Raw genomic sequence first — 25,242 nt, forward strand, 5'->3', positions numbered from 1 at the left:
AAGTGAAATGTTTATTTTTATGCCCATCTTTTTCAAATTCATTGACGAGTTTGCCAAAATCAGCAAGTACAGACCCCTGAATGACGTCGTTAAGACATTTGAGCTCGTTTTCTTTCTTGTATTTTTATGCTCGATGAATATATTTCATTTCATGAAAACGTAAATTTTAAAGTTTTAAACAAATACGTAATTTATCAAAAAATTTGTTTTTGGGTGCAGCTTGTTTAGAGATGTGCAGCGGGATAAACGTTTATTACAAGATTTGGTTGAGTGAAAAACAACAGAGTGAAAAAAGATTGTTATGTGAAAAACGGTGGTCAGGTGAAAAGTGATGGTTATGTAAAAGGCGATAGGTGATTAGTAAAGTTCAAGTGAAAAACGATGGTTAGGTGAAAAATCTTATTTTAATTTTAAGAATCGTCTTACGCATTTATGTACTTATTACGAAATTCTACTGAAATAATAAAAAATATCCTGAAATGGAATGAGAAAGTAGTAAATAGCGTTTAATGACGTTTTTAAAAAATATTGAGTGGAAAGCTTTGACAATATTTGATCAAAAAATTAGTTAAATATATATCCGATTGCAAACGAAAAGTGTAATAAAAAAACATCAGTTACAAAAGATTCTTTGAACGGTTTTTTTTTTTGTTTTGGAAAAGTTTTTTCTGCAAAAATATTAATTTTAGTCTACTATTTTAAACAATTTTTTTTATAAATTTATTTTTTGTTCAGAAATATTTGACTTTACGGAGGCTTTATAGTTTTTGGACTTAAAATATTTTAGATGATTTCGTACTCTTCGATTTTTTAGATGATTTCATACTCTTCGATTATACTGTTCTTACTGATTTTGTTTAACTGCTCTCAAGAAATTCAAGGATCCACAAAAGCAACTGAAAATGAGTACTTCAGAACCAGTTTGATGACAGCTGAAATACAACCCCCTGTGTTTACATCATTAAAGGAGTTCTGTAACTTCCTTCACATAACTCCTGAAAATTGCACTTGTAGCTTGTTTACAATTAACGGGACTTCTTCTGATTTGTGTTCGATACATAACAAAACTGATCCAGAAACACTTTACTTTTCTGGTCTTTCGAAGGCTTATGCAACTATTTTAATGTTTTCTGCCATCACTGGTTTCGCTGGCAATATGGCTGTTGTTATGATTAAGAACAAAATAAAATCCTGTTATCGTGAAAAGTTCATTATTTTATATTACCAGTCCATGATCCACGCTTTTTTGGCGATTATTCAATCGATAAAAATAATCCCGTACTTCTGGACAAATCAATCGATTTACGGAGGCTTTATGTGTAAACTTCTTAGCTGGTTGTCAGATATGGGCTCTTTAGTAACAATGAACTTCATAATACATCTGACTATCTATATCTATGCCCATTTAAAATACCCGTTGAAAAAAAATCTGGTGAGTCAGTGGTGGGTTGTATTTGGAAATTTAGTAATAGCTCTAGCCTCTTCTTTTCCTACAATCATATTTTCTCACGTTGACAAGACATCTAACATGTGCAACACGAAATTGCCTCATGGTGACCCAATATACTCGTGGTTCTTGCTGATAGGTTACTTTGTTTTACCGTTGCTGTTTACCCTGTGTATACTCGTTAACGTCGCATATGTCATAAAAAGGCAGGCAAACATAGTCCGCTTCACCAATCAAACTCCCGATAATAAAAAATCAGTTTACCACTTACTTGTGATGCTAAGTGTTTATGTTTTGTGTGTCGGACCTGAACGTTTTATAAGGTTGTACTTGGATGGAGAACGTTTTAATAGGTTGTACTCAGATGTAGAGCAAATGAGTAAAGCATACAACGTATTAGGATATTCTGCAATGATACCATATGGATTCTATATTTCAGTAAATCCGATTATACATTTTATATATCATAAAGTATGGTGGCTTCAAGTTCGGAAAATGACCGCAAAATTCCTCAAGATTAGCAAGAATGACGATATAGGAGAGCTTGAAATATCAAAAAAAGAAGCCGTTAGAAGAACTGAAAGTACAACTGAACTTATCTGAATATGAAATTTTAACACTTAAATTTTTTTATTCTAACAAGAACTCGTTTTTACATGAAACTCTCCCACTCCTCCCCCACCAGTAACATTCAAAATTTTATTCCTCATACTTCGTGAATCCAGAATTAAAAGTTTATAGTTTTCGTTTTTTTAAATTCATATCATACCATATTATAACATGTATATATTTATAAATATATATATAAATATATATGTAAATATATATATATATGTATATATATATGTATATATATATATATATATATATATATATATATATATATATATATATATATATATATACACACACACACACATAACCACCGAGAGAAATTTCGGGCCCTGGGGAAGTTTTCATAAGGGGCCCTCATTACGATCAAGTGTATACCCAGGACCAATAAAAGTGTGCTCTGGTCAATGAAAATTAAAAATGAAAGTTAATTAAATCTTTTAAAAGTCAAAACTGTTTAAATCTTTAAAAAATTATTTGTACACACACAGGGCTCCGGGAATCTTCCCCGTCCACCCCCCACCCCCTTCTCGGTGGCCATATATATATATATATATATATCAATGATATATATTAACTAGATGTCTAACTTCACAAAAATTCTGTAAGAGAAAGTGAAGCAAGTTTTTAAGGCTTTTAATGCCGGTAGCCATTTTATTTAAACTAACAATACTTCATTTTTGTTTTGCTTTTAATTATAATTGCGTCATTTCAGGCTTGTTAGATATCTAGTATATATATATATATAGTCAAATTTTCAAACAGTTCAACAATCTTGTAAAGTTTCTAGCTAATATTTTGTTTTAATATTTTGGTCAATTAATTTTACAACATTCAATTAGGGATATATTACTAGTGTTCGTTTATATTATTTGATTCCATAGATCTGAACGGTGGCCTACCTTTAACCTTAAAGACAAAGTTTCAATATTCTATAACTATTTTTTTCATTTTTAATTTTATGTTCATCTCTACAACGTTTCATTCAATACTACTTAGGTCGTTAGGAAAGTTCGTACAGGAAATAATTAAATATTTATATATCATTTTAAACTGCGTTTAATTATGAACATTTTAAGTACTTGTTGAAGTATTTTGAATGTCTATTAAAAAAGTTATTTAAATTTTACTATAAACGTTTTCAAGAAAAAATTTAAAAATGGATAAATTTGAATATCGAGCATATATTAAAACCCGTGCTCTACTTGGAGTTTCAGCACAAGCCATAACCGATGAGTTGGTTTTAGTTCATGGTGACCAAGCTCCAAAATATAGTACAGTTGCCAAGTGGGCTACTTTATTTAAAGATGGTAGAGAGAGTCTCGAAGATGATCCTCGCTCAGGGCACCCTCAAACCACGTATACAGCTGAGAATATTGAACGTGTGCGAGCCATTATTGAAGAAAATCCTCATGCAACACATGGTATAATTGAAGCCCTGACATCGATTAATCGCTTTACAATCAACGAAATCATTCACAACACACTTAAAAAAAGAAAATTAACATCACGTTGGATACCCCACGAGTTAACCGATCAAAATCGCAAGAATAGAGTTGAGGCATGTAAGGAAAATTTAGCTCTTTTCAGATACGGTCCATGGAGACTATGTGATATTATTACAGGGGATGAGTCGTGGTTTTATTTGAGACAAGTTGGACACAAGTCGGCTAACGCTAGTTGGGTCGGTGAAGGTGAAAGTCCAAGAACTATAGTAAGATGCGACAGGTTTCAGCCGAAAAACATGTTCTACATCTTCTTCAAAACAACAGGTGTTGTTCATTTGGGTTATGTTGAAAAGGGAGACACCATTACTAGCGAATATTATATAAAAAATTGTTTGAAACCTCTTATATGCGAAATAAATAAGCAAAGACCTAAAACAGGCACTCAAAATTTCAAATTTCTCCATGATAACGCTCGACCCCATGTGACTGAAACCGTCACAAATTGTCTAAACCAAGCTGGAATCACAATACTTCGTCACCCACCATACTCACCAGACTTAGCTCCATCCGATTATTGGCTATTCGACTTGATAAAAAAAAATCTTGATGACGATACTGACGTCGAAAGTCAAAAAACTCGCATAACGAAGCTACTTCAAAGTATACCCAAAGAAGAGTATAAAAAAACGTTTGACAAATGGCTTGAAAGGATGCAACTTTGTATAGATAACGATGGACATTATTTTGAACATTTGATAAAACAAAATTAAAAAAAACTCTTCTTTTTTTTTTTTAGAGGGGAGTTCTACGAACTTTTCTAACGACCTAAGTATTACACTTTATATCACACTTTATATAACTTTAGAAATGATTTTTGCTTTTGATAATAAAACTTATCGTTAGAAAAGATGAAATCAAAACCAAAAAATAAATGAAAAAAAATCAAAAAACGTCAAATTATCTTTTACAATATAAGAAGTTTTACTATTAAAATTGATCGCGAGCATTATTTGTTTTAATTCAATAAATGTTGTCTTCAAGCTTTTTTCAACAAAATTTTGAGCCATCGAGCTTTTTTCAACAAAATTTTGAGCCATCGAGTTTTTTAAAAAATCAAGGTTTTTTTTGAACACAGTATTTTTACTTTTGGTGCTTACCGTTGAAAAAAATTTATTTCAAATTAATAAGTTTGAAACTAATTCGATATTTTTATTGTGCATTTTGAGAAAGCACTTTGTTTCAGTAGAAACTGAGGATTTTAATGTGAAATTTTTTGTTCTGTTTTCATTTTTGTTGACGAACAATAAAAAAACGTTTTTGTTTTTCAATTATGTTAGCGTTTTTCATTTATCTATTAAACTCTAAGTATTTGAATATCTACTTTAAAATACGTCTAACAGTTGCCAGCTGGCAACTGTAATTTGTTATCATAGTTCATCACAACGACATTCGCAAGTTGCCAATATCATGCAAATTAGATAATCGGAAACCGTAACTTTGTGTGCGATTTGCGCTCAATTTAGTATCAAAAATACACTTAAAAACAACAAAAATATTCAATTCTTTGTTGGACGCCGTTAATTTCTCAAACTGTCAGCAGTTGCTGTAAAACAAAATTGACAAATTTCTTAGTAACTCCAGTCAAGATATTATTCCATTCTCTTTCGATGGCTGAGGATTGAGTTTATTTACGTTTTAAATTTTTTCACTTCAGCACTTCACAGGGCATATTTTTCGAAGATATTTTTGAAGACCAATGATATATTATATATACTAGATGTCTTACTTGCGGGATTTTAATTGGACCAAAAGTGAAGCCGCTTTCTTTGTTTACAAATTTAATCCGCCATTTTTAATAAGGGCAAGAGCTGTATCCGACGTGCGAAATAAAAGTAAAAATGAATGTTAAGAGCATCTAAATTTCTCAATAAATTAAAGATACTTCGAAAACTCGTTTTAATAATGACTTAAATAAGTAAAAAATAATTGCTGCAAAAAAACCGAGTGCTTTAATGTAGTAAACTTCTCACATTTTAATTCGATTGTCCACTTTTTGCAAAATTCTTAGTTAAGAACTGGAAATCTGTGAAAAAATGTCACTTCCTTTCATGTATCTATTAGAACAACCATACGCAGCTCATGAATTCACTATATTAATGTTAACTTTTAAAATGTCATATAGTTAAATAAGCTTTTTGCCCGAATTAGAAATGGCTTCCACGGCTTCACTTTTCGGATCGAAGTTAGACATCTAGTATATATAATATATAATTGTTGAAAACTCGTTGTTCCGTTTTTCCATAGCATGACTTTCAGCATAAATATCGTTTAACTTTAATGATCTTACTGAGATTGCGTGTAATGATTATTTATTTTCAATTTTTAATTGATATTTGATCAGAGATATTAGGCAGGGTGAATAAAAAGGAGCAATTGCATTTACTCAGTAATTGGTCAACTTTACGTGAATAAAAACTTGAAAAACTTTTCGTAAGTTTTTATTCACGTAAAATTGAACAATTACTGAGTTAATTGCTTACTTTTACGCGAATAAAAATATGAAGAAAACTGCTGAAGTTTTTATTCAAGTAAAGCTAACCAATTACTGAGTAAAAGCAGTTGCTCTTTTTTATTCACCCGGCCTATCATTTGACGTTTGCTGCAATTTTTGTTGCAGAAGTTGGGTGAACTTTAACTTATTAAATTATAGCGCTTTTTAACAAATCTTGGAGATTTGAGGATCGTTCTTGTTTTACTTTGTTGAACACTAGAAGACTTTTTATCAAAGCAGCTGTGCGATTAAATTATTTCTTAATCGCAGTTTAGATAAAGGGTTTTTTGTTTTAATAATTAACATTCTCAAACACGAAGAACCCACAAATTTTCCGTTACTTAATTATGTTTTATTCCAATTGTCAAAATTTGTCCAAAGTCTTTTATTTTTGAAAACAATAAAACTTCAAACATTTGAAACGCTACTTTAGCCACAATTTTAAACGTGTCACCATTGGGTTGAACATGATGAAATTTAGCAACCTTTAATCGTTAGTTACTCAAAAACAACATAACACATTTTTCTAATATTTTATTTAACTAAATTATTTATTTATTTCAATGATTTTTAGATTTTTTACTAGACGCTTAGATAGAAACCAAATATTTTTGCGAGTACTCATCTCCTGACATCATCTCCTGGATCTTGCTTTGAGCTACTTTTTTTGAAGCTGCTATCCACTTTTTCTTAAAATCTTCTTCATCTGAAGCTAATTCCTTGCTTTTCAACTGGATTCTTTTTACAATTGACCAATAACTTTCAATAACTCGCTGCTCAGAACAGTTCCTTAGGTACCGATTCGTAGCCAAATCAGGCCAAATATCTTACGAGTGATGTATAATGCACTTTTCAAACCACAGGAGCAGATTGCTTGCCATGCAACGAACTTGGAAGCAAATTTTTCAATTTGAATATACTTGAACTTTTTTGGCGAAATATCCACCTTTCGATTGATAAAAATATCGCTGACTTGGCAATTGTGAAAAGCTCTTTTTCCAGTAGATTTTATCGTCTTCAATTTTGCACGTGTTTTCTCGGCTTAAAAAGTTTATACAGCTTTTTTGAACGACGAACTGCTTTAGTTTTCTTTTTATGATTTGCTTTATACACTTAATGTTTAAGTAATTTTCAAATCAAAGTTTGGCTGCATTTAAATTTTCTCGCAAGATCTCTCTGCGAATGACTTGGATTTTGCTTTATAGAGCAAATGATTCATTTTGCTTTATATCTATTTTTAAATCTTTTCTTATATCGTCTTCATGCTTTTTATCTTTATATCGCCGCAAAATAAATCCAACTGCAGATCAAGCAATACCAGTCAATTTTGAAATATCAACTTGTGACAACAAAGGATTTTAAACAAAGGTTTCTAAAACTTTTTCTCGATTTAATATTTATTTACTCATTTTAACGCTATAACAATCTTAAGCAATACTTAACACCAATCAAACAACAACACATTAGCTTCCTTCTGAAAAAAAAAAATTAGAAAAATGTGTTAAGTAGTTTTTGTGAAATTAACGATTAAAGGGTGCTGAATTTCATCTTGCTCAACCGGTAGTTAAACGACTAGCGTAACACGATCTACAATTTGCATAGAAAACAATGAACATCTGCAAAAATAGAGCCGATTCTTATTACACATTACAAAGGGTAAATTGAATTACAAACTACGAAAATTCATAAGCTAAAATTCAAGTAGGATAAGTTGCGGAATCCCCTGATGCGGATTTTTATTTTAAAAAAAAGCCATATGTTTATAATATATTCCTCTGCTCATAAATCTGACATTATATAAAGCTGTTAGAGATATGAAATAAAGATATTTTAATGATTTTTTTAAGCGATTTTGTCCAAAGGATAATTGAATGATTTGTGTTATAAAAAAATCACAACCTTCCGCAAATATCCGAATTGAAAAGCTCCTCCGCAGATGTTAGGAAATATGGTTTAGTATCCATACTAAAGAAATATGGCGCTTGTAATTCATTCAAATAAATTTAGTACAAATTTTCTAACTTATATAAGACTATCTAAAATTAGTTACTAAATTGGTATTCTACAAAAAAAAAAAAAGAAAAAAAAAAAAAAAATTGTTTTTAAATTTTTGTTTTTGAATCCAACAACTATATGGTAGTTGGAATGGATATGTACAGTTATATTTATATATCTGTTGGTTTTATGTATATACGTTAATCTTACTTTCTATACAGAAGCTATATATAAAAATGTCATCAACTGCATTTGCTTCAAATGGTAATAGAAGAGAACCAATCACTCAAGCTTCTGTTCAAAAAATGTTAGATGAAAATACAGCTCTTATTCATGCAATCATAGAATCTCAAAATCAAGGTAATGCTCATGAGTGTGTTCAATATCAACAAATACTTCATCGAAATCTAATATTTTTGGCAACACTTGCTGATTCTACAATAAATCAACAACAGCAACAGCAACCACCGCCACTGTTGCAGCATTCTCAACAGGTACAACAACCCCAACAAACTCAGCATTTGCAACAACCTGCTGGATCAATGTCTTCTCAACAACAACAACAGCAGCAACAACAACAAGCCCATCAACACCAGCAAATGCAGCATTACCAGCAGCATGCTTTTCAGCAGCAACAAATGCAACAACAACAGCATCAACAAATGCAGCAACACATGCAGCACCAACAGCTACTGCGGAACAATGCATTAAACAATCAAGTAAACAATAACTCCACTAATGGACAGATCACTCAAATTAAAAATAGTTCTAATCCTCCATCTTCAACTAGTCCTAATGTTAGTTCTATAACAAACCCAAATATCGAAACAAATAAGACTGATATCACCTCAAGTGGTCGATCTACACCAGTTGTTTCCTCTAGTCTGCCTCAGAATTTCTCTCATATAAATCAACCAGGAAATACCAACACCAATATGAGCGAAAAGAATAATACTAGATCTCTTTCAGGTTACTCACTTTTGCCTAATACCTTAAATATGCATTCTATGAGTAATATGCAATCTTCTTCTCCACTATTTATTATGACAAATGGAATGTCAAATGGAACCACTCCTGATATGATTCAAAACATGCTAATGCAACAGCAAATTGCTAGAGCATCTCATGAAGGCAGTAATTATTCCTCTGGAGTTAACATGTTATCTAATAGCATGTCCTCATCTGGATTTTGAGAAAAACTCAGTTGATAAAACAATTTGAATTTAAAATGACTTTAGTTTGTTGCTGAAAAACTATGGTATTATTGGTATAAAAATCTAAAAAACTATTGAACTTTAAAAGAAAGGAATGGAGCTAAGAAAACAAAAGAGTTGTGTGAAATTGATAAAGTGTTTGTAGTTCAAAATGATTAAAATTGAGCAATCGTATCACAATTAGATATTAGTTGTAGATACTTAACAGCATCAGTGTAAATTAGCTTTAATTTATTGTTTTTTGAAGTTGTTGACTTAAATTTTATCAAGTGCTAAAAAATTTTCCTCCTAACAAAATAAAAAGATTTCTTTTTACAGCTCACTGTGTGTAAAGTTATTTTCAATATTTTATTCTAAAAACATCGTAAGATACAAGATTTTAATTTGGGATGCACTTAAGTACCAAAAAAGACACAAGTCAAAACGTGTTAGATGTTTTCTTACACCTTATTATTCATGTCATGTACTCATATTGATTGGTTAATCTCCAAGTTATCCACTGACACTTTGATTGGTTGAATCTCCAAGTCACCTTTTCAAAATAACCCTCATCAGTATTGGATTGAATACTATCAAACAATACGTTTATGTGTCCCTTCCAGTCTCCTAAGCTTCAAATTTAAATCTCAGGAGAGATTTATTTAGGTTTGAAACTAATTTTTGTATTACGCTAAGTATTTGAAAAACACCTTTAGTTAACAGGTTCGACATCTAATGGAGAAAATGACGTTTAAAAGTTTACAAAACTTGATTAGAGTTGCTTAAAAGTAGAAACAGTGTTTTCCTATTTAAGTAATCATTTCATTTTTCTTTGTGACAGGAATTTGATTGTTTCAAACGAAAAACCAGGCGAGACACTGATACTGATAAATAAACTGATTGTTTCAAACGAAAAACCTTGATTGAAAAAAATGATGAAATAAAATGATTATGTCAAGAAGAAAAAAACAAAGTGTAAACGACGCATTACACTCATCTAAAGTAAAACAAAAGGTTTCCGCCTTTTCTGGTAAAGTTACTCACAACAACTTATCGTATATACATTTGCTTAGAAAACGGTTTACGCTATTCTATTAGTTTCTTAACAAAAAACCACAGAAAGGATTTTTTTTTCTTTCATTTACTTATCAAATGTTTCCTTCAAAACATCGTTTCCAAGTGCCCTTAATTACTTTTCTTCTAATCACTATACCAAAATGTTCGGCCGAGTCTCTACTGGGCCATAGCCCTTTGAAAGTATTCATATGACTCACATTGATAATAGAACGTGCCAATCAAAAAACGTCAACCTACTTTTTTTATGAACTTCAGTTGTCTTCTTAAAACTATCAATCCTGATCATGTCCAAATGATCATTTTCGGTAAATTATTAATCACTATTATTAGATAAAGACCCTTGGAGAAAGAGGGAATGGGAGGTTTCACCCTGGGCCTCCACTGTGTGAGCGTCCACTAATTGAAGTGATGAAAAGAAACATTTCGTTAGGTGTTGAATAAAACACAACCAATTCTATTTGCTCAATATTTAAAAAATGATCAAGATTTTATCGCATCCCATTGCCATTTTCAGTTTTGCGAATTCCAAAGGTCTCTCCTAGTGCATTGGAGTTAAATTTAGAGACTTCGCCATTTTAGATCGAATAATTTTGGGACTAGTGTGTAAAGCCTTACGAACTGTTTCCTTACCAAGCAATAGGTTCAGTGCAGACTTGATCATCGACAGTGATGTAAGGGAGCTTGAAGCAAGTTTTACAAAACTTCGCTTATCTCCTTTACATCCAATATACTTCATTTTGGCATAATGAAGAAATTTAATTGAATTTAGCCATTTAAATCTAGCTGACTAAACAAACACTTCCTGTGCGGCTATAGAAAAAGAATGCTCAAAATGTTGGAAACTCATCGTTTGACGTGTGTAACAAACGCATAATAAAAATGTTCTAAACAGCACATGCTAAACCAATACACAAGCAAACGACCATTGTTCCGTACATCGTTTGCGGTTTACACATCGCAAGTATGCAATAATAAGGTGCGGCAATAGAATATTGTTGTAGTGCATAAATTTAGTTCAACTTACTCTGCAATAATTTCTTAATTGATAATTTTTCAAAAATACTGATTCCCGCCAAATCGGAAGTCAACAAACAACACAAGCAGTTATTTGATTGGGTGGTCTAAACTTTTGCAAAGCTCTGTATAATATTGATATAAAATTGTTAGCATAAACCGCCGAAAAATCTAATTCAAAATGCTTTTATCCTGCAATATACGATGTTGTAAAAGTGCAACTTTTTTTCCCAGTTTCATTAAAAAAATATTTTAATAAATATTTAAATTTCCTTATCACAAGGTTTTGTTCATCAAAAAGTTTTTTTAGAAATTCAACATTTCTTTTACGACATTATCTTAAAAATCGAGATGTTGTCAAACTCAACGGCACGCGAAAAGTGTGGCATGGCTAGTAGTTTCTCTTTTCAATAAACTAAGGTAACATCTCTAGCCAAATCGATGGTGTTTAATTTAGCTAATAAAGCCATATATTTGAGATTATAGGGAAGTACCAAGATCCAATATATATCTACAATATTAATAAAATGGATACAACCTCTTTTAAGGTGTGTTCTGAAGATTTTCTAAATTCATACATACATACATACATACATACATACATACATACATACATACATACATACATACATACATACATACATACATACATACATACATACATACATACATACATACATACATACATACATACATACATACATACATACATACATACAATTGAATTAACTACTTGTCAACACTGGACAATATATAGTACCAAGGGTATAGCTCTATATAAATTTTTGTTGTGTTTAATGCATTACTTATAAAAACTTCAACATTAATAGCGCAAACACAGGTCCAGTGTTCGCAAAGTAAATCTAAAACTTTTAATTAAATCTTCATTTACCTTCCATTTATCTTCATTTATTTTTTATTTTCAGTAACCGATAAAGCTAAGGCTGAATTTTGAAAATATCGCCTTGCAGTATTTCCATTTTTTGTTGTTCCGCTAATTGGCCTTGGAATGTCAGCAAGTAAGCCCGTTTTTGATTTTATATCCATTATATTTTCTGTTTGCTTGTTACATAGTTTTCTCGGTGAAAGTGCAAACCTGCCATTTTTTAATTTAAATACTACATGGCGCAAAAATAGACTCGAAACATTGTATCCTAGCATGAAATAAAAACAATCCGTATTCGTTTAGGGTTGTACATTGATCACATTTCTTTCCAAGCAAACTTAAGTTGGTGTAACTGATGAGATCTGATCTCTAATTTTTCTAACTTCTTCATTGATTAAAGCTTGAGATTCTTTTTTAAATACAACCTTCAGTTGGTCTACAAAATCGGGTTGACAAAGGTCGCGGATTTTAACCAAATTATGTTATTGCGTCCTATGAGCAACAAGGGTACAGTAGAAACCACGTAAAGATTTTCATCTGATGTATTAAATTCACTTTCTTTGGATTTTTGCTTATATGTGGAATGACCATTGTTACCATCACATACACACTAATACATCATAACTAACTCGTGAGGTTTAGTTTAATTCAGTATCTCCTTTTAAACTTCCAACAACCTTGAAACAGTATGATTGATTAAATTCTGTAAAAATAACTGTTGTGAAAGGATATAGCGGATAAATATTAGCACGATACACCTTAACACCAAACTGCATCAGAGTATAAAATTCCTTTGTAAATCTTCCATCCTCATATAAAGCCGAAGCTTCGTTCAGCGTGTATGAAATCGGGTCATTCGGTAGATAAAAAAAGAGCTTTTTTATTTGATTCGCTCTGGAAAGAGTTAAATCAAACTCAGCTAACATTTTTAAAGCATCTTGCTTCTCTCTTTTTTTTGTATAAGCTAACTTGCGTTGCTAACACAGCTTTTTTACTGTTGTTAGCATCAACATGAGAAGCAACTTCGGAATGTCTCGCCCTCAAACTTTTCCTCAAAAATGGGTCAGAAAGTCAGTTTATTTTGGAGCAACTTGGGCCTTCTTGTTTGTCGCCATTTAACTTAGGATATAAAAAAACATCATCAAACCCACAAATTTGTTTGTTTGTTAAGTTCTTCGAACTTCTTCTTGTTCCTCTTACATTTTGCTTTTTTTGTGCAGTATATTATTATTACTTTTATCTTTAGTTAAACTTTTAAAATCTTTAGTTAAACTTTTAAAATCTTTAGTTAAACTTTTAAAATCTTTAGTTAAACTTTTAAAATCTTTAGTTAAACTTTTTAAATCTTTAGTTTAAACTTTTAAAAGAGAGTTCCGCAGAATTTCCTTAAATTCCTCAATGCGTTATTTAGAGGAGCTAGTTTACTGACAAACTGGTAAATAATGACCTGCCACTTTGACTTATTTTTTAATATTTCTAATTTTTTAATAGCATGTCAAAACTAAAAAGAGAACTTTATAATGTTTGGAGAGGCATTGTTATAGGCAAGTTAGTCTTGGGTCAATTCAAAACCCCCGTATAAAATTTCAGATTTCTACATCCTTTCAAATTCGAGTGATGACTTTTTTTGAGTTAAATTAAACGTTTTTCCTGCTGCGCGTCGTAAGAAGCAAATTATATTTTGGAGGCAGCGGAAAAATACAAAAATATATTCTCGGCTTACCTTCTATGTCCTTTTTTACAAATCTTACAGGAGACAAAAACTAATAATAAATACAATAGACCCACCAAAATGATTTTTTTAAATTGAGTTTCATTAATAAGTGTAATTACTAATAATTAATACACAAATTTTGCATAGCGCTGCGCATTAAGAAAACTAACCAATTTAAGTCAAAACCTCAAAAATGAAAAAATCGGACTTAAGAGGTTTTGATAGTAAGCCGACGTTATGTGATTATAATTAGAGATACTAATGATACTTTTTCCGTCTTTAATATTTAATTCTGCTTATTGAAAAGGACAAAATGTAACTGGAACCACTCTTTACATAAAAACCTGGAAAAAGTCCACCTTTTTCAAAAACAGAACTTTTCAAAAAATATTTAGGTCTTCACTTCTTGGAACTTGGTATTTGAACTTTCCCAATTCCAAAACAAAACAATAAAAACACCACGGCAAATCAAAAAATAGCTGTGGTTCACTAACATCGGGGTGTGTTGCCGAAATAAGTAAAGTCACTTTTTACAAACTTTTATATAAGTCATATGAAACAAATCGAGTTAAAATAATTTATATACTAAGATACACAAATCTGAAAGATCCCAGAAAAAAAAAAGAAGCCATACCTCGCGTACCTCAAGTTATTTTGTTTTAACCCTTCAAGACAGAATTGGTGTTCGAAATTCTATTAATTTTTTTGTATAACTAATTTTAAATAACAAGTTTAACAAATTGCTCATACTAAATACTTAACTTTTATAAACGCATGAGTTCTATTATAAAAAACTTCAGAAATTTGGTTACTATTTGTAATACTATTTGTTAAAAACCGAAAAACCAAATGCTGGTGCTTACAAAAATTCATGCTTTGATTTAATGCGGGAAAAAATGGGAATTGAATGAGCTAAAAAAAAGAAATGAACTAAAAAAAAAAGGAAATCGTCACACATTCACTGGATAAATTACATAAATCTACAACTTTTCTGATCGAAATATATTTTTAAACATATCCTACTTTTTATTAGTGCTGTTTGTACTCTAAATCTATCTACGTTCTGAGTACTTATCTTGCCAAGGAATAATTTTATAGCGGAATATTATCGTACAAAGGTATGCCAACAATTAATAGTTACGTTTAAAATATATACCTGTTTTTGATTGTTTTTAAATGTTTTAGTTTCTTAAATTCCTTATTTAAAAGCTTTTTTTAGGATGTGCAGTAATGATATTAGTTGCTTGAATGTTGGCATATTTTGGTTTATTTGCTTTATTTTGGACAATAGTTTATGTTTCAGATTGTTTCTTAAAGGTAAGAGATTTTGAGTTCTATATATTTAGCTATATATATATATATATATATATATATATATATATATATATATATATATATATATATATATATATATATATATATATATATATATATATATATATATATATATATATATATATATATATATATATATATATATATATATATATATCATTTATAGAGTTCACAAACATTCAGGCTTCAATACACTGATTTTTTGAACAAAAATGGCCTCTATTTATCAATGTGTCAGTTACGGTGGCAGACTGCAGCCTTTAATCGTGCTATATTGAAGATTGGACGCATGCAGCCTATGTTTTTAAAAATGTGGTTTGATTGCGGTGTTCTATTTGGGGTAATCAGTATGCTTGGATCTGTAACCCTACTTACAATGATGATTTTAGCTGCGTTTCGTTCAGAAAAAAAGCATGACCAACTATTGCAGCCAATGGTAAATCTATAAAAAATGTATAATAACTTAAGGTTACATTTATGGTTTTATATATGGTTTTTCAATCCACTAGTTGCATAATGTGGTAGATTAAATTTAGTTTTATATTGTATTTATACTATCATAATGTCCCTAAATGAGGTGTATGAAAATATCATCAGCACGCAGAAAAAGAAACAAGATGAATTTTCTTTTTTAAAAACTCACAAATGGTTGTTCCCAACTTAGATGCCTGGCATGAATTTACCTTGGAATGAGATGCTCTATTACATACTAACACTCATCATTGCAGGAATTTTTCATGAATTGGGGCATGCTGTTGCTGCTATAAGGTTTGTTAAAAATTTAAGGTTGTTTAAATGTTACTAGATACATTTAGTAACTTACAGAAGCTTTTCAATTTGAAAAAAATGTTCTATAAATGTTCTGGAATTAAAAGAACTAATAATGCAGAAATATTTTTGCAGGTTATTATTTTTTTTTTAGAGAACATGTCAGTGTAAAGAATTTTGGATTATTTTTATTTCTTGTATACCCTGGTGCATTTGTTGAATTGCATACTGAGCAACTGGAAGAAATTTCTCCTTTTCGCAAACTACGAATTTTCTGTGCTGGAGTGTGGCATAATTTTCTTTTGGCTATGTTTATGTTGATTCTTTCATTATTACTTCCACATATAGTAACATTTTTTTACATAGTAGGCAATGGTGTAGTTGTAACTTGGATCCATAAGGTAGGTTTATTTCTTTCTTTTACTACTGATTATATTTCCATTCAGACAATTCATTTACTTTGTTAAAGAATATTTTAATTATAGTATTATAAGAGTTTAAATTTTTAAAATGCAGGCTTCCTCTATTGCATCTCAACTTCAACCGGGTGATGTAGTTCGTTCATTAAACAACTGCCCTGCCTATTCCTTAATACATTGGCAGGAATGCCTTCAGAAAATTCAAGTTTCTCCATCAGATGGATTTTGTAACTCAAAATCCTTTGTTACAATGCATAGCACAACAACCAATTTATTGAATTCACTCAATGGAGACTGCTGTAATGATGAAAGCTCTTATCGATTTTGTTTTTTTTATGATAAAGTAGTTGATAATAAAAAGTTGCAAGACTTAAAAATATCTGGAGAATTATCTTTGGTTGCAGGAGAGTCTGTAATGAGTTATCAAGAGTATGCATGTTTACCAGCTCGTTTAACAATAGAGCAAAAACAAGTTTGCCAAGACAGTTTATTTTGTGGAAGTTTGTTACAACAGGATGCTTTTTGTTTAAAGCCTCTAGTAAACAATTCAACAAAACTTGTTCGCATCAACTATGAAAGAGGGCAAGACATTCTTTTTGTAGGCAATCCTTCTGAGCTGCTATCAACAGTTACAGTTTCTGACCATGTTCCAAAATATTTATTCTCGTTCATTAACTTACCAGAACACATTCACTTATTATGCATGTATATCGTGTCAGTTTCATCCGCATTAGCTATTTTAAATATGGTTCCTTGTTATTTATTGGATGGCCACCAAGCTCTTTGTGCATTGATGGAAATAGTTTTTCCAATTAATGTGGCAGTTCGGACTTGCTTAACAACAGTATTTTTATTGTTTGGTAGCATTTTACTATTTTTAAATATAATATTGGGATTTTATACTCTTTTAAAAAGGTAGGTTGTAAGTGATTTTATTTTATTTAAACATTTTCATGGTAAATATTTTGTATTTCTCTATTCCTTTTATAAAGACTTACACACACAAAGAAACAGAAACAAAAACTGATCAAATCTTATCAAGAAATCCTTTTATTTGCTGCAAGATTTTGAAACTTTTGTTGTGTTTTTTTTACACTTTTGCTTTTGATGAAAATTCTTTACATTAATTGAAATTACATTCGAGGCTGGTGATAGCCATCAAATGCAGGCACTAAATAATTGGTATCAAATCTTGGCTATCATCTGGTATCAGTATGATACCTTACTGTACTGATATCGAGATCACACCATACTGGTATCAGTTATATCGGAATTGTTTTGGTATCAATGGTATCATTTGATATCACAACTGGGTTATTCACAAGATTTGTAACTTATTTTTATAAATAATTGGAAATTTGAAATAGTAAATTTATATGTTAACTAAGAGTTATATAATTACTCATATAATATAACTGAAATTCTCAAGAAGCGGTTGGTATCATATGAAATCATACTATTCATGTGGTATCATATGAATCATATCATTTAATGTTTCATATGGTATCGCTTCCGTAATTTAATCTCTCATCTAGTAAGTATTTTGTTAAAAATAACCATTTTATTAAATCTTGCATGGTATTGTAATTCTCATCTGATATTGTCTTTCATTCTGTGTTCAACATTCAACAACTAAATTAAACTAATCATCATTTATCATGCCTCTTACAACATTAATCTGGGATTATTTTAACAAAAGTATAAGTACTGCTTACTAAGTATCATTTATATATTGAAATAATAGCTTGATAATAATTTGATTTGCTTGTTCATCCATTTAGTTCCTTGTGGCATGCAATTGTGTGCAGTTGAGTTGTATGGTGCATTTTTTTTTTGTATTCATAACTGAAAATGTGTTGTAAAGCCTGTGTTATTAGCAAACCTTTAAAATGTAATAACTTAATTTGCCTCTATAACTCAAGCTAATACCTTATCTCTTGATTAATCGCCAATACCTTATCTCTTGATTAATACCGTGTAATAACTGTTTTTATTTCTTATTAAATTGTATATTTTATTTTCAGGAGAATCTTCTCCTTGTAAAAACAGATTTGAAAATAAACTTGCCACAAAGCAATCAAATACTACTGGGAAAGTACATTACAATGCAACAGGAAAATATTCATTAAGCTTTAAAAGAAAGAAGCAAAAAAAAAATTTTGTTTTTTTTTCAGGTGAATTTCCTTTAGGAGGATATCATGAAAGAAGAGAAGAATCTAATTGTCATTTTTCATCCCTTCATACAAAGCTGTTATATTTCTGTTTGCTTTATAAACTCAGCAATAGTGCAATACTCTATTTGTTTAGCATTTTAAATGAGAAAGGAGTTGATGTTCCTGTTTCTGTCTATCTTTTCAAATAACTTTAAGTTGCAAGAAAGGTCTAAGTGATTAAAAAATACTTTAGGGTGCAGTGGAAATTTATGTTGTTTAAAAGTTAACTTTGGAAACAACTCTTAACTTAAAAACAAAAAAGAAATCACAGGCAGAGGAAGCCTAGACCTAATCAAGAAAGTTTCTTTAGGATCCACAAGGAAGGTAACCTTCGAAACTCTTACTCTCCGGAAGAAGGCAGTTAAAAAAAGTGACCACTTCAACATCAGTATCAGCTAATATTTTATAATGGATCATTGCTTTGATTGCTACTGAGTGTGTGTCATTAAGTTTTGCTAAAAGTTCTAAAAATCTTAAGAGTTTTTGAATAAAATATTACCAAACGCCACAATAAAAACATTCAACAACTTTCTTGAAAATAAGCTCCCTCTACTCTACAATACATTAAAAGGAGCTATGCTCCAAACTATGGAAAAAGAGCTGATGAATCTTAATCAGGTTGCATTAGCCACCAACCACTGGACAACAAGATCAAATGAATCATGCATGTCTGTGACATATCTTGTTAGACTTTGTCCTAAAAAAATTTAGAAGCGTGCCTGTTCAAAAATCAACACATTAGTGTCATCATTGCAAAAGCACTTGACAACACACTCTCAAACCCTGAATAGTTAAGAAAAATGCCTAATAACCTGTGTGTTATTGATCAGGCATCAAAAATGGCATGTGCTCTAGACAACAGTTTTTTTTTAATGAAGAAGACTCTGTCACATGCAGTGATCACAAACTCAATACTGCACTGCAAAAGATAGTTGGGTATCCAGGAACTGAAAGAGGCTTTTCATAAAGCCATCTCATTCACCACCAAGCTTCATAAATCGAAAATCTTCAGTTGAAAAATACTTGTTCCACCTTAAATGTGGATTAACTCATAACACCCTACACAGTATCCATGAGATAGAACAGTCATTATGACATGCTGAACACCATACTTTAGCTGAAGATCGCACTCATTTACTTATGTGATTAAGTTAATCTTTGAAAGAACACTATACATACAGATGAACAGTTCCTGCTCTTAAAATTATCATTTTTTTCATTGTCAGACACAGAGATCCAAATTGACACGACATGTGGAAACCGCGCTTATCAATTTTATCAAGAAAAAAAAAAATTCACTCAAGGAAGCAACCAATCAGTAGAGAAATTCTTGGAGGATTTCTTATCAGATTTAGATAAGAGATTCTTAGACAAAGGCTGTATGGCGGGAGCAGCATGCAAATGAGCTGCCTAATTGCAGTTGTTGCAAAATCCTAGTTTGCAACTCCACCGATCTCTGCATCATCTGAAAGGGCATTATCTACTACTAGCCTTGTTATCACTGATCATAGATGCAATCTTGATAGTGAAAAGATAGGTAAACATATTTTTATACTGTAAAACTATTCCACTCTTGAGATTTGTGTCAAAAAAGGTCCCATGGAGCCAAAAAGTGAAAGTGAAAACGACATTATTAGGAGAAACTCTTACTTGTATATTGTTTACAATAAATTTACAATTTCATATTTTCTTTTTTTTTTTTCTTATCAATATCAAACAAGACCATTGATCCTTATGATTCTTTTTATTATCGGTGTCGTGTGATATTGAATCAATACTGATGGTATCGACATTAGTACTTAAGCGATACCACACCATACGAAACTATCCCTCTCTGGTATAGACCTACACGATACCGATTATCTAGTGCTGAATTAAATGTTACTTTCTTTTAATCTTCCTTATCAGCAGAAGTTGACATTTACTTTTAGTTTTTGTCCCAATGAGTTAACGTAATTTTTTCTTTATCAAGCGAAGAAACAAAGAAAGTTTATAATTTTCTATGTGAAAAATTGTTTTTTGTCATTATGGTTGTAAATTTGGATAGCACTCATAAAGAAAGGTTTTATTGACAATTTATCAAGCTCGAAAGAAAATAATGAATGGAACACTCTCGTGATTTTAAGGTATTTATTGGAATTTTTTTCATTGGTTATTCGAACTTAAAAAACGAATCTAAAGTATGAAAGTCTTGAGAAAGTTTAAATTCGCAACAGATGAATAAAGTTCTAAAATTATATTTTGATTAGAATGAAACTTCTAATGAAAACGAGAAAACAATTCATATTCGGCAAGAACAGTAAGTGTCTAATACATCATTTCTTATCTACGCTGTTTTCTATCATTCAAATTTTTTATATTTACTGCGTCATTTCAAGATCAATTACAACTTTTATAGGCGATCGGTGGATTGGTTGTTTTGTAGCAAGGTAATCTATTATATTACAGCAGCAACAACAAGAACAACAAGAATAATAGTTTATTTTTCTTTTATTCTTCTTATTTTTGAAATTTTGTTTTCCAGGAGAACTTAACTGTGAACCATCCGCATAAGAACGAGGTTCCTTTGCGCAAGTCTGCTAAACAAATAGCTGACGAGCTGACTGTGCGGCTTCAGAAGGAATCTTCATTATGGTCATCCTCCGAGTGGAGCAAATCGATTCCTGAAGATCCTACAATAACAATATTTGACGATGTCTCTTATTTGTTCACCAAGGGTACAATAAAAAGAAACCTAAAGGGAAATCTTGATGAATTCAACACCGGTAAAAACGCTTTGTGTTGATCCTCATTCGAATTGGTTTTTAAAATAGTGTGTAAAATAATAAATCATTTTTTATTTCGTTTAGATAACCGGGCTTTTAAGGAGAGCTCATCAAATGGATCCGGACCAAATCTTAGAAGAATTCAACGAAAAATAAAAGAAGTTTTCTTGACTGAAAAATCTGCGGGGGGCATCAAAACCAAGAACTCTTTATTAGATGTTGAGATTAAGAAAAATAAGTTAAGTATCATCGATACGGCTCCGTTGACCACGAAGAAAACTGATTTTAGTCTAAACAATGATTTGAGGAGTTGCGAAGGAAATAAACGCGGTTTAGATGATACAGGTAGTGCTCTCCTCGAAAAAAAGAGAAAGATGGATAATGCGTTGACATCAAGCACTAACGGAATAGTTGAAACGGGAAAGAGATTTGTGAAAGCGATATCAAGTTGCATGGCCGGGAAAAAAACTAAAGTTGCGCATAACAACAGCATGTGAGTAAATTTCTATTTCTTTTTTTTCTAACGCTAACACTGATATTTCGGTGTTACCGTTCGAGGCATGTTTTTTTAGAGAGATAGAAGATGACGAAGAGCCAGTTGTGTCTACACCAAAAATCGAATGTCCCATGTGTCGTATGTTATTCGACGAAAATAGCATCAATGGGCATGCTTTCAACTGCCAGGGTCCAGTCCTCACAAGAAAAAGGTACAATTATTGAAAAAATACGTGATTAAACTAAAACAAAAAAAATTAAAAAGCTTAGACTTCCCAAGACTTAAACTCCACTTCTTTTGAAACCGGGAAAAATAAAAAGGTCAAGTTTAAGAAACAGTCAAATTCTATAAATAACATTGAATAGCACTAAATGACACTGGTCTCAGTTCAAAATCGATGGTTTACGAGCTGTTTTTATATTATTTCGGGGTGCCGACTCTAAAAATGAAACTCAATTTTTTGTAACCATGTTTATAAAATGACAATTGGTACAGAATGCTAATAAATAAGTGGGCCTTTATTTACTAACTCAGATACTCAGATATTTTAGACTCACTTATAGCCGCTTCAACTGACTATGTGAAACTAGAGTTTGCATAAAAAGTTGTCTTGTAGCCGTATTCACATCTCTGCAAAATTTTAACTGACTGTGAGAGCACCGCTAACGAAAATTTCATCGACAATTGGTTAACTGACGTATAGCTAAAAATTGAATTTTGTAAGGTTATTCATACTCCATATCACTACAACAATAATTTTGATCGGAAAGTGAACGTTTGCTTAAGATTATTTTCGTGGTGTTTTTGACATCGAAACTGAATTTATGTAACTCCAATTTAAACATTCGAAAATTTGGTTTAAAAAAATTTATCTCAACATTTATAAAACAACACCTGAACTAAAAAGACAACTAAAGCTTAAATTATTTCCTTGGGAGATGACTCATGAAAAAATTTGTGTTGAATCCCAAATCATTAAACCCTTAAAAGTTGAGATTCTCTTGAAAGTCCTGCACATTTGTGTTCTAATGGTTTCTTTATGCAAGCATGAGTACAATTTATCAATCCAGTTCTTCGATATCAAAGAATCATCTTTTGTTGCAGAATTACAGAAAAAAATACAGAAAAAACATGACAAATGCATGGCGGGGAAAATTAAAGTTCCTAAACTCAAAATCAGATGGGATATTTTTAATTAGCAATAAAAATGCCAATTAATGTAATTAACTTCAATGTCCTTAGTTTAAGAAAACTCGTAGATGAGCCAAAGAAATATTTAATTTCGATATCAAAAAAAAAAAAAGGAATCCTTCGTCAAGATGCTTGCACTGAGTCACTGGCTTAAATTTTTGTCGTCACCTTTAAGAGTTTTTTTTTTTCGATGAAATTTCAGAGAAATATCACAAAATTTTTTGTTTGTGGCGATAAAACTTGTTGTTTACTTATCTCCTTTATCGATAGCTTATCGTAGGCCTTAACGCTGGGATGTGAATGCGACCGCTGCTTGATTAAAACGATTTGGATTTTTATCAGTATTTTCCTCCAAATGTTGTTAAAAAATAAAACATTGACCTTTTAAAAATTGTTTTGAAACGCAGACCAGTGTTATAAATTGTCAAGTTTTAAAAATTTGATCTGAAAGCCTAACTTCTTTAAAATTAAATAGATTTTCTTGTTTCATTCGATACGACTTTAAGCTAGAGAATTTAGGACGGGGGTTTGTTACCATGTGTCTTTTTACTTTTACAATTTTTGTCTGCAAGTAACATACCAAATGTACCAAATGCTATGCATCGGTAGAATGGATTTTAAATGTTATTATCATTGATACATATTAACTAACTCGCACTTCCACAGTGAAGCAAATTTTTTGCCAGCCCAGGTTTGTTTTGCCAGCCTGAAATGACGCAATGATAAATCAAAGCAAAGCAAAAATGTATTATTGTTAGTTTAAATAAAACGGCTACCGGCATTAAAAACTTTAAAAACTTTAAAAACTTGCTTCACTTTTTCTTACGGAATTTTTGTGAAGTTAGACATAGTTAATATATCATTGGTTATTATCTAGCGCACTAGTGCCCAATGCTCTAAGAAAACTTTCATTTTCTGTTTACAGTTCTCGAGCCTCGTTTCAAACAGCAAATCAAAGTGAGTATACTAGACCATGAAACGAAACGTTTCATTTTTGCATTTATTTTTTTTTTGTACCAATTTTAAATCAAAAAAATATACAATTAACAATCTCAGTAAATAAAAATAGTTTTTGTTTATAGATAGTACTTATAATCAAGATGATTGGATAAAGGCCTGCGCAGACTTAGATCCTAGAGTTCCAGAAGTAAACGCCATTCCAGATGAAGTTTTGCGAAAATGTCTCTCTGAAAATGTATGGAAAGACAATAGTAAGCATAAAAAGCCTAAAAAATTTACCAATGGGATCGCAGTTTTACCATCAAAAGAGATCTCGATTGAAGAAAAAGTTTTCCCTAAAGAAGACGCCAAAGCAACGATGTCTTCTATCAAGTTAAAGGACTTGAAATCTCCTAATGAAAATTTTTTTGCTCAGTTAGAAAACTCGTCGTTGCATGACGACACACGCGTACTATCGAAGAAAAAAACCACAGGAAGTTATAAAAACGCATCTCGAAGAAATTTTGATGATAGTCAGAATGACGTAAACGAATTGAGGTGTTGTAAATGTAAAGAAACTTTTACGACGATGGCCATTTTTCTTGATCACACCAATGAATGTCTTAAAGAATGTGTGTAACATGAGATGCAGCTCGTTTGTTAATTCTCGAACCTTTAGAAAATTTGAATAACTTTTATGTTCGATCAAAAACTTCAATCTGATAATGAATATTACAAAAATTTGTAAAATTTTATTGAAACCTAAATTGAATCTGACATATATATATATAAAAACCTAGGTTATGAAATGAGTTAAATCTGACCAATCAAATTTAAAATACTCTAAAGTGAAAGTGCCTACGCAGCATACTCTGTAAATATTCACAGCTAACATCAACTGCGTGCACTGAAGTAACCCTTTTTTGGAATGAGAGGGGGCATGATAAAGGATTTTAAAGGACACACTGGTTTCTTGAAATCTTTCAATTTAAATTTTAAAAATAAACAAACTTCTCAAAATCAAAATTCTTGTTAAGTTTTAGGCACAGACATCCAATGCATGTGATTGTCTCAATTGCCAAATTGAAAAGAATAAGCTTTTAACTTTTAATAAAAAATCGCCTATTGTAAAAAAAAAAAAGAAAAGAAAAAGAAGGTAAATCTTTCAAACTTGCAACA

At 31.0% G+C, this 25,242-nt stretch overlaps 5 protein-coding genes across 7 annotated transcripts; all 5 read left to right on the forward strand.

Moving 5' to 3' along the window:
- The first annotated feature begins 39 nt into the window (after window positions 1-39).
- LOC149891379 (uncharacterized) lies at window positions 40-2,089 on the forward strand. Its single transcript, XM_090081514.1, has one exon. The coding sequence runs from the start codon at window positions 815-817 to the stop codon at window positions 2,048-2,050; it is 1,236 nt and encodes a 411-aa protein (XP_089937640.1). The 5' UTR covers window positions 40-814; the 3' UTR covers window positions 2,051-2,089.
- Window positions 2,090-3,218: 1,129 nt separating this feature from the next.
- On the forward strand, window positions 3,219-4,410 carry LOC149891380 (histone-lysine N-methyltransferase SETMAR-like). The gene is made up of 2 exons (XM_090082087.1): window positions 3,219-4,167; window positions 4,304-4,410. Exons 1-2 carry the CDS (start codon window positions 3,219-3,221, stop codon window positions 4,408-4,410), a joined length of 1,056 nt encoding a protein of 351 aa, XP_089938213.1.
- A 3,574-nt stretch (window positions 4,411-7,984) lies between these two features.
- Window positions 7,985-9,570, forward strand: LOC145180437 (uncharacterized). Its single transcript, XM_080055323.2, has one exon. The coding sequence runs from the start codon at window positions 8,290-8,292 to the stop codon at window positions 9,244-9,246; it is 957 nt and encodes a 318-aa protein (XP_079911449.2). The 5' UTR covers window positions 7,985-8,289; the 3' UTR covers window positions 9,247-9,570.
- A 5,024-nt stretch (window positions 9,571-14,594) lies between these two features.
- On the forward strand, window positions 14,595-17,420 carry LOC145180678 (membrane-bound transcription factor site-2 protease-like). Of its 3 annotated transcripts, none has more exons than XM_080055610.2 (6): window positions 14,595-15,055; window positions 15,157-15,254; window positions 15,439-15,708; window positions 15,937-16,040; window positions 16,195-16,441; window positions 16,557-17,420. In XM_080055610.2, exons 2-6 carry the CDS (start codon window positions 15,186-15,188, stop codon window positions 17,376-17,378), a joined length of 1,512 nt encoding a protein of 503 aa, XP_079911736.2. In that variant the 5' UTR covers window positions 14,595-15,055; window positions 15,157-15,185; the 3' UTR covers window positions 17,379-17,420. The 3 variants fall into 3 exon arrangements, with proteins under 3 accessions (XP_079911736.2, XP_089937830.1, XP_089937831.1); XM_090081704.1 differs by having other exon boundaries at window positions 14,927-15,055; window positions 15,147-15,254; XM_090081705.1 differs by lacking the exons at window positions 14,595-15,055; window positions 15,157-15,254 and having other exon boundaries at window positions 15,582-15,708; window positions 15,850-16,040.
- Window positions 17,332-24,858, forward strand: LOC149891381 (uncharacterized). The gene is made up of 8 exons (XM_090081706.1): window positions 17,332-20,798; window positions 20,922-20,971; window positions 21,071-21,101; window positions 21,197-21,437; window positions 21,522-21,930; window positions 22,010-22,144; window positions 24,050-24,081; window positions 24,207-24,858. Exons 1-8 carry the CDS (start codon window positions 20,775-20,777, stop codon window positions 24,701-24,703), a joined length of 1,419 nt encoding a protein of 472 aa, XP_089937832.1. The 5' UTR covers window positions 17,332-20,774; the 3' UTR covers window positions 24,704-24,858.
- Window positions 24,859-25,242: the final 384 nt, after the last annotated feature.

This window comes from Hydra viridissima, unplaced genomic scaffold, assembly GCF_058129835.1.
Source record: "Hydra viridissima isolate aposymbiotic clone 2 unplaced genomic scaffold, HvirCarnegie_v1 scaffold_3, whole genome shotgun sequence".
In the NCBI taxonomy this organism is placed as follows: Eukaryota; Metazoa; Cnidaria; class Hydrozoa; order Anthoathecata; family Hydridae; genus Hydra; species Hydra viridissima.

Bases quoted from the DNA above. Each gene is read 5' to 3' on its own strand.
- LOC149891380 (XM_090082087.1), top strand. From the start codon at position 3,219: ATGGATAAATTTGAATATCGAGCATATATTAAAACCCGTGCTCTACTT. The intron at 4,168-4,303 runs GTATACCCAAAG...TTTTTTTTTTAG, and splicing joins CATAACGAAGCTACTTCAAA to AGGGGAGTTCTACGAACTTT.
- LOC149891379 (XM_090081514.1), top strand. From the start codon at position 815: ATGATTTCATACTCTTCGATTATACTGTTCTTACTGATTTTGTTTAAC.
- LOC145180678 (XM_080055610.2), top strand. From the start codon at position 15,186: ATGTTGGCATATTTTGGTTTATTTGCTTTATTTTGGACAATAGTTTAT. The intron at 15,255-15,438 runs GTAAGAGATTTT...TATCATTTATAG, and splicing joins TTTCAGATTGTTTCTTAAAG to AGTTCACAAACATTCAGGCT. The intron at 15,709-15,936 runs GTAAATCTATAA...TTCCCAACTTAG, and splicing joins ACCAACTATTGCAGCCAATG to ATGCCTGGCATGAATTTACC.
- LOC145180437 (XM_080055323.2), top strand. From the start codon at position 8,290: ATGTCATCAACTGCATTTGCTTCAAATGGTAATAGAAGAGAACCAATC.
- LOC149891381 (XM_090081706.1), top strand. From the start codon at position 20,775: ATGGAACACTCTCGTGATTTTAAG. The intron at 21,102-21,196 runs GTAATCTATTAT...TTTGTTTTCCAG, and splicing joins ATTGGTTGTTTTGTAGCAAG to GAGAACTTAACTGTGAACCA. The intron at 21,931-22,009 runs GTGAGTAAATTT...ATGTTTTTTTAG, and splicing joins GTTGCGCATAACAACAGCAT to AGAGATAGAAGATGACGAAG.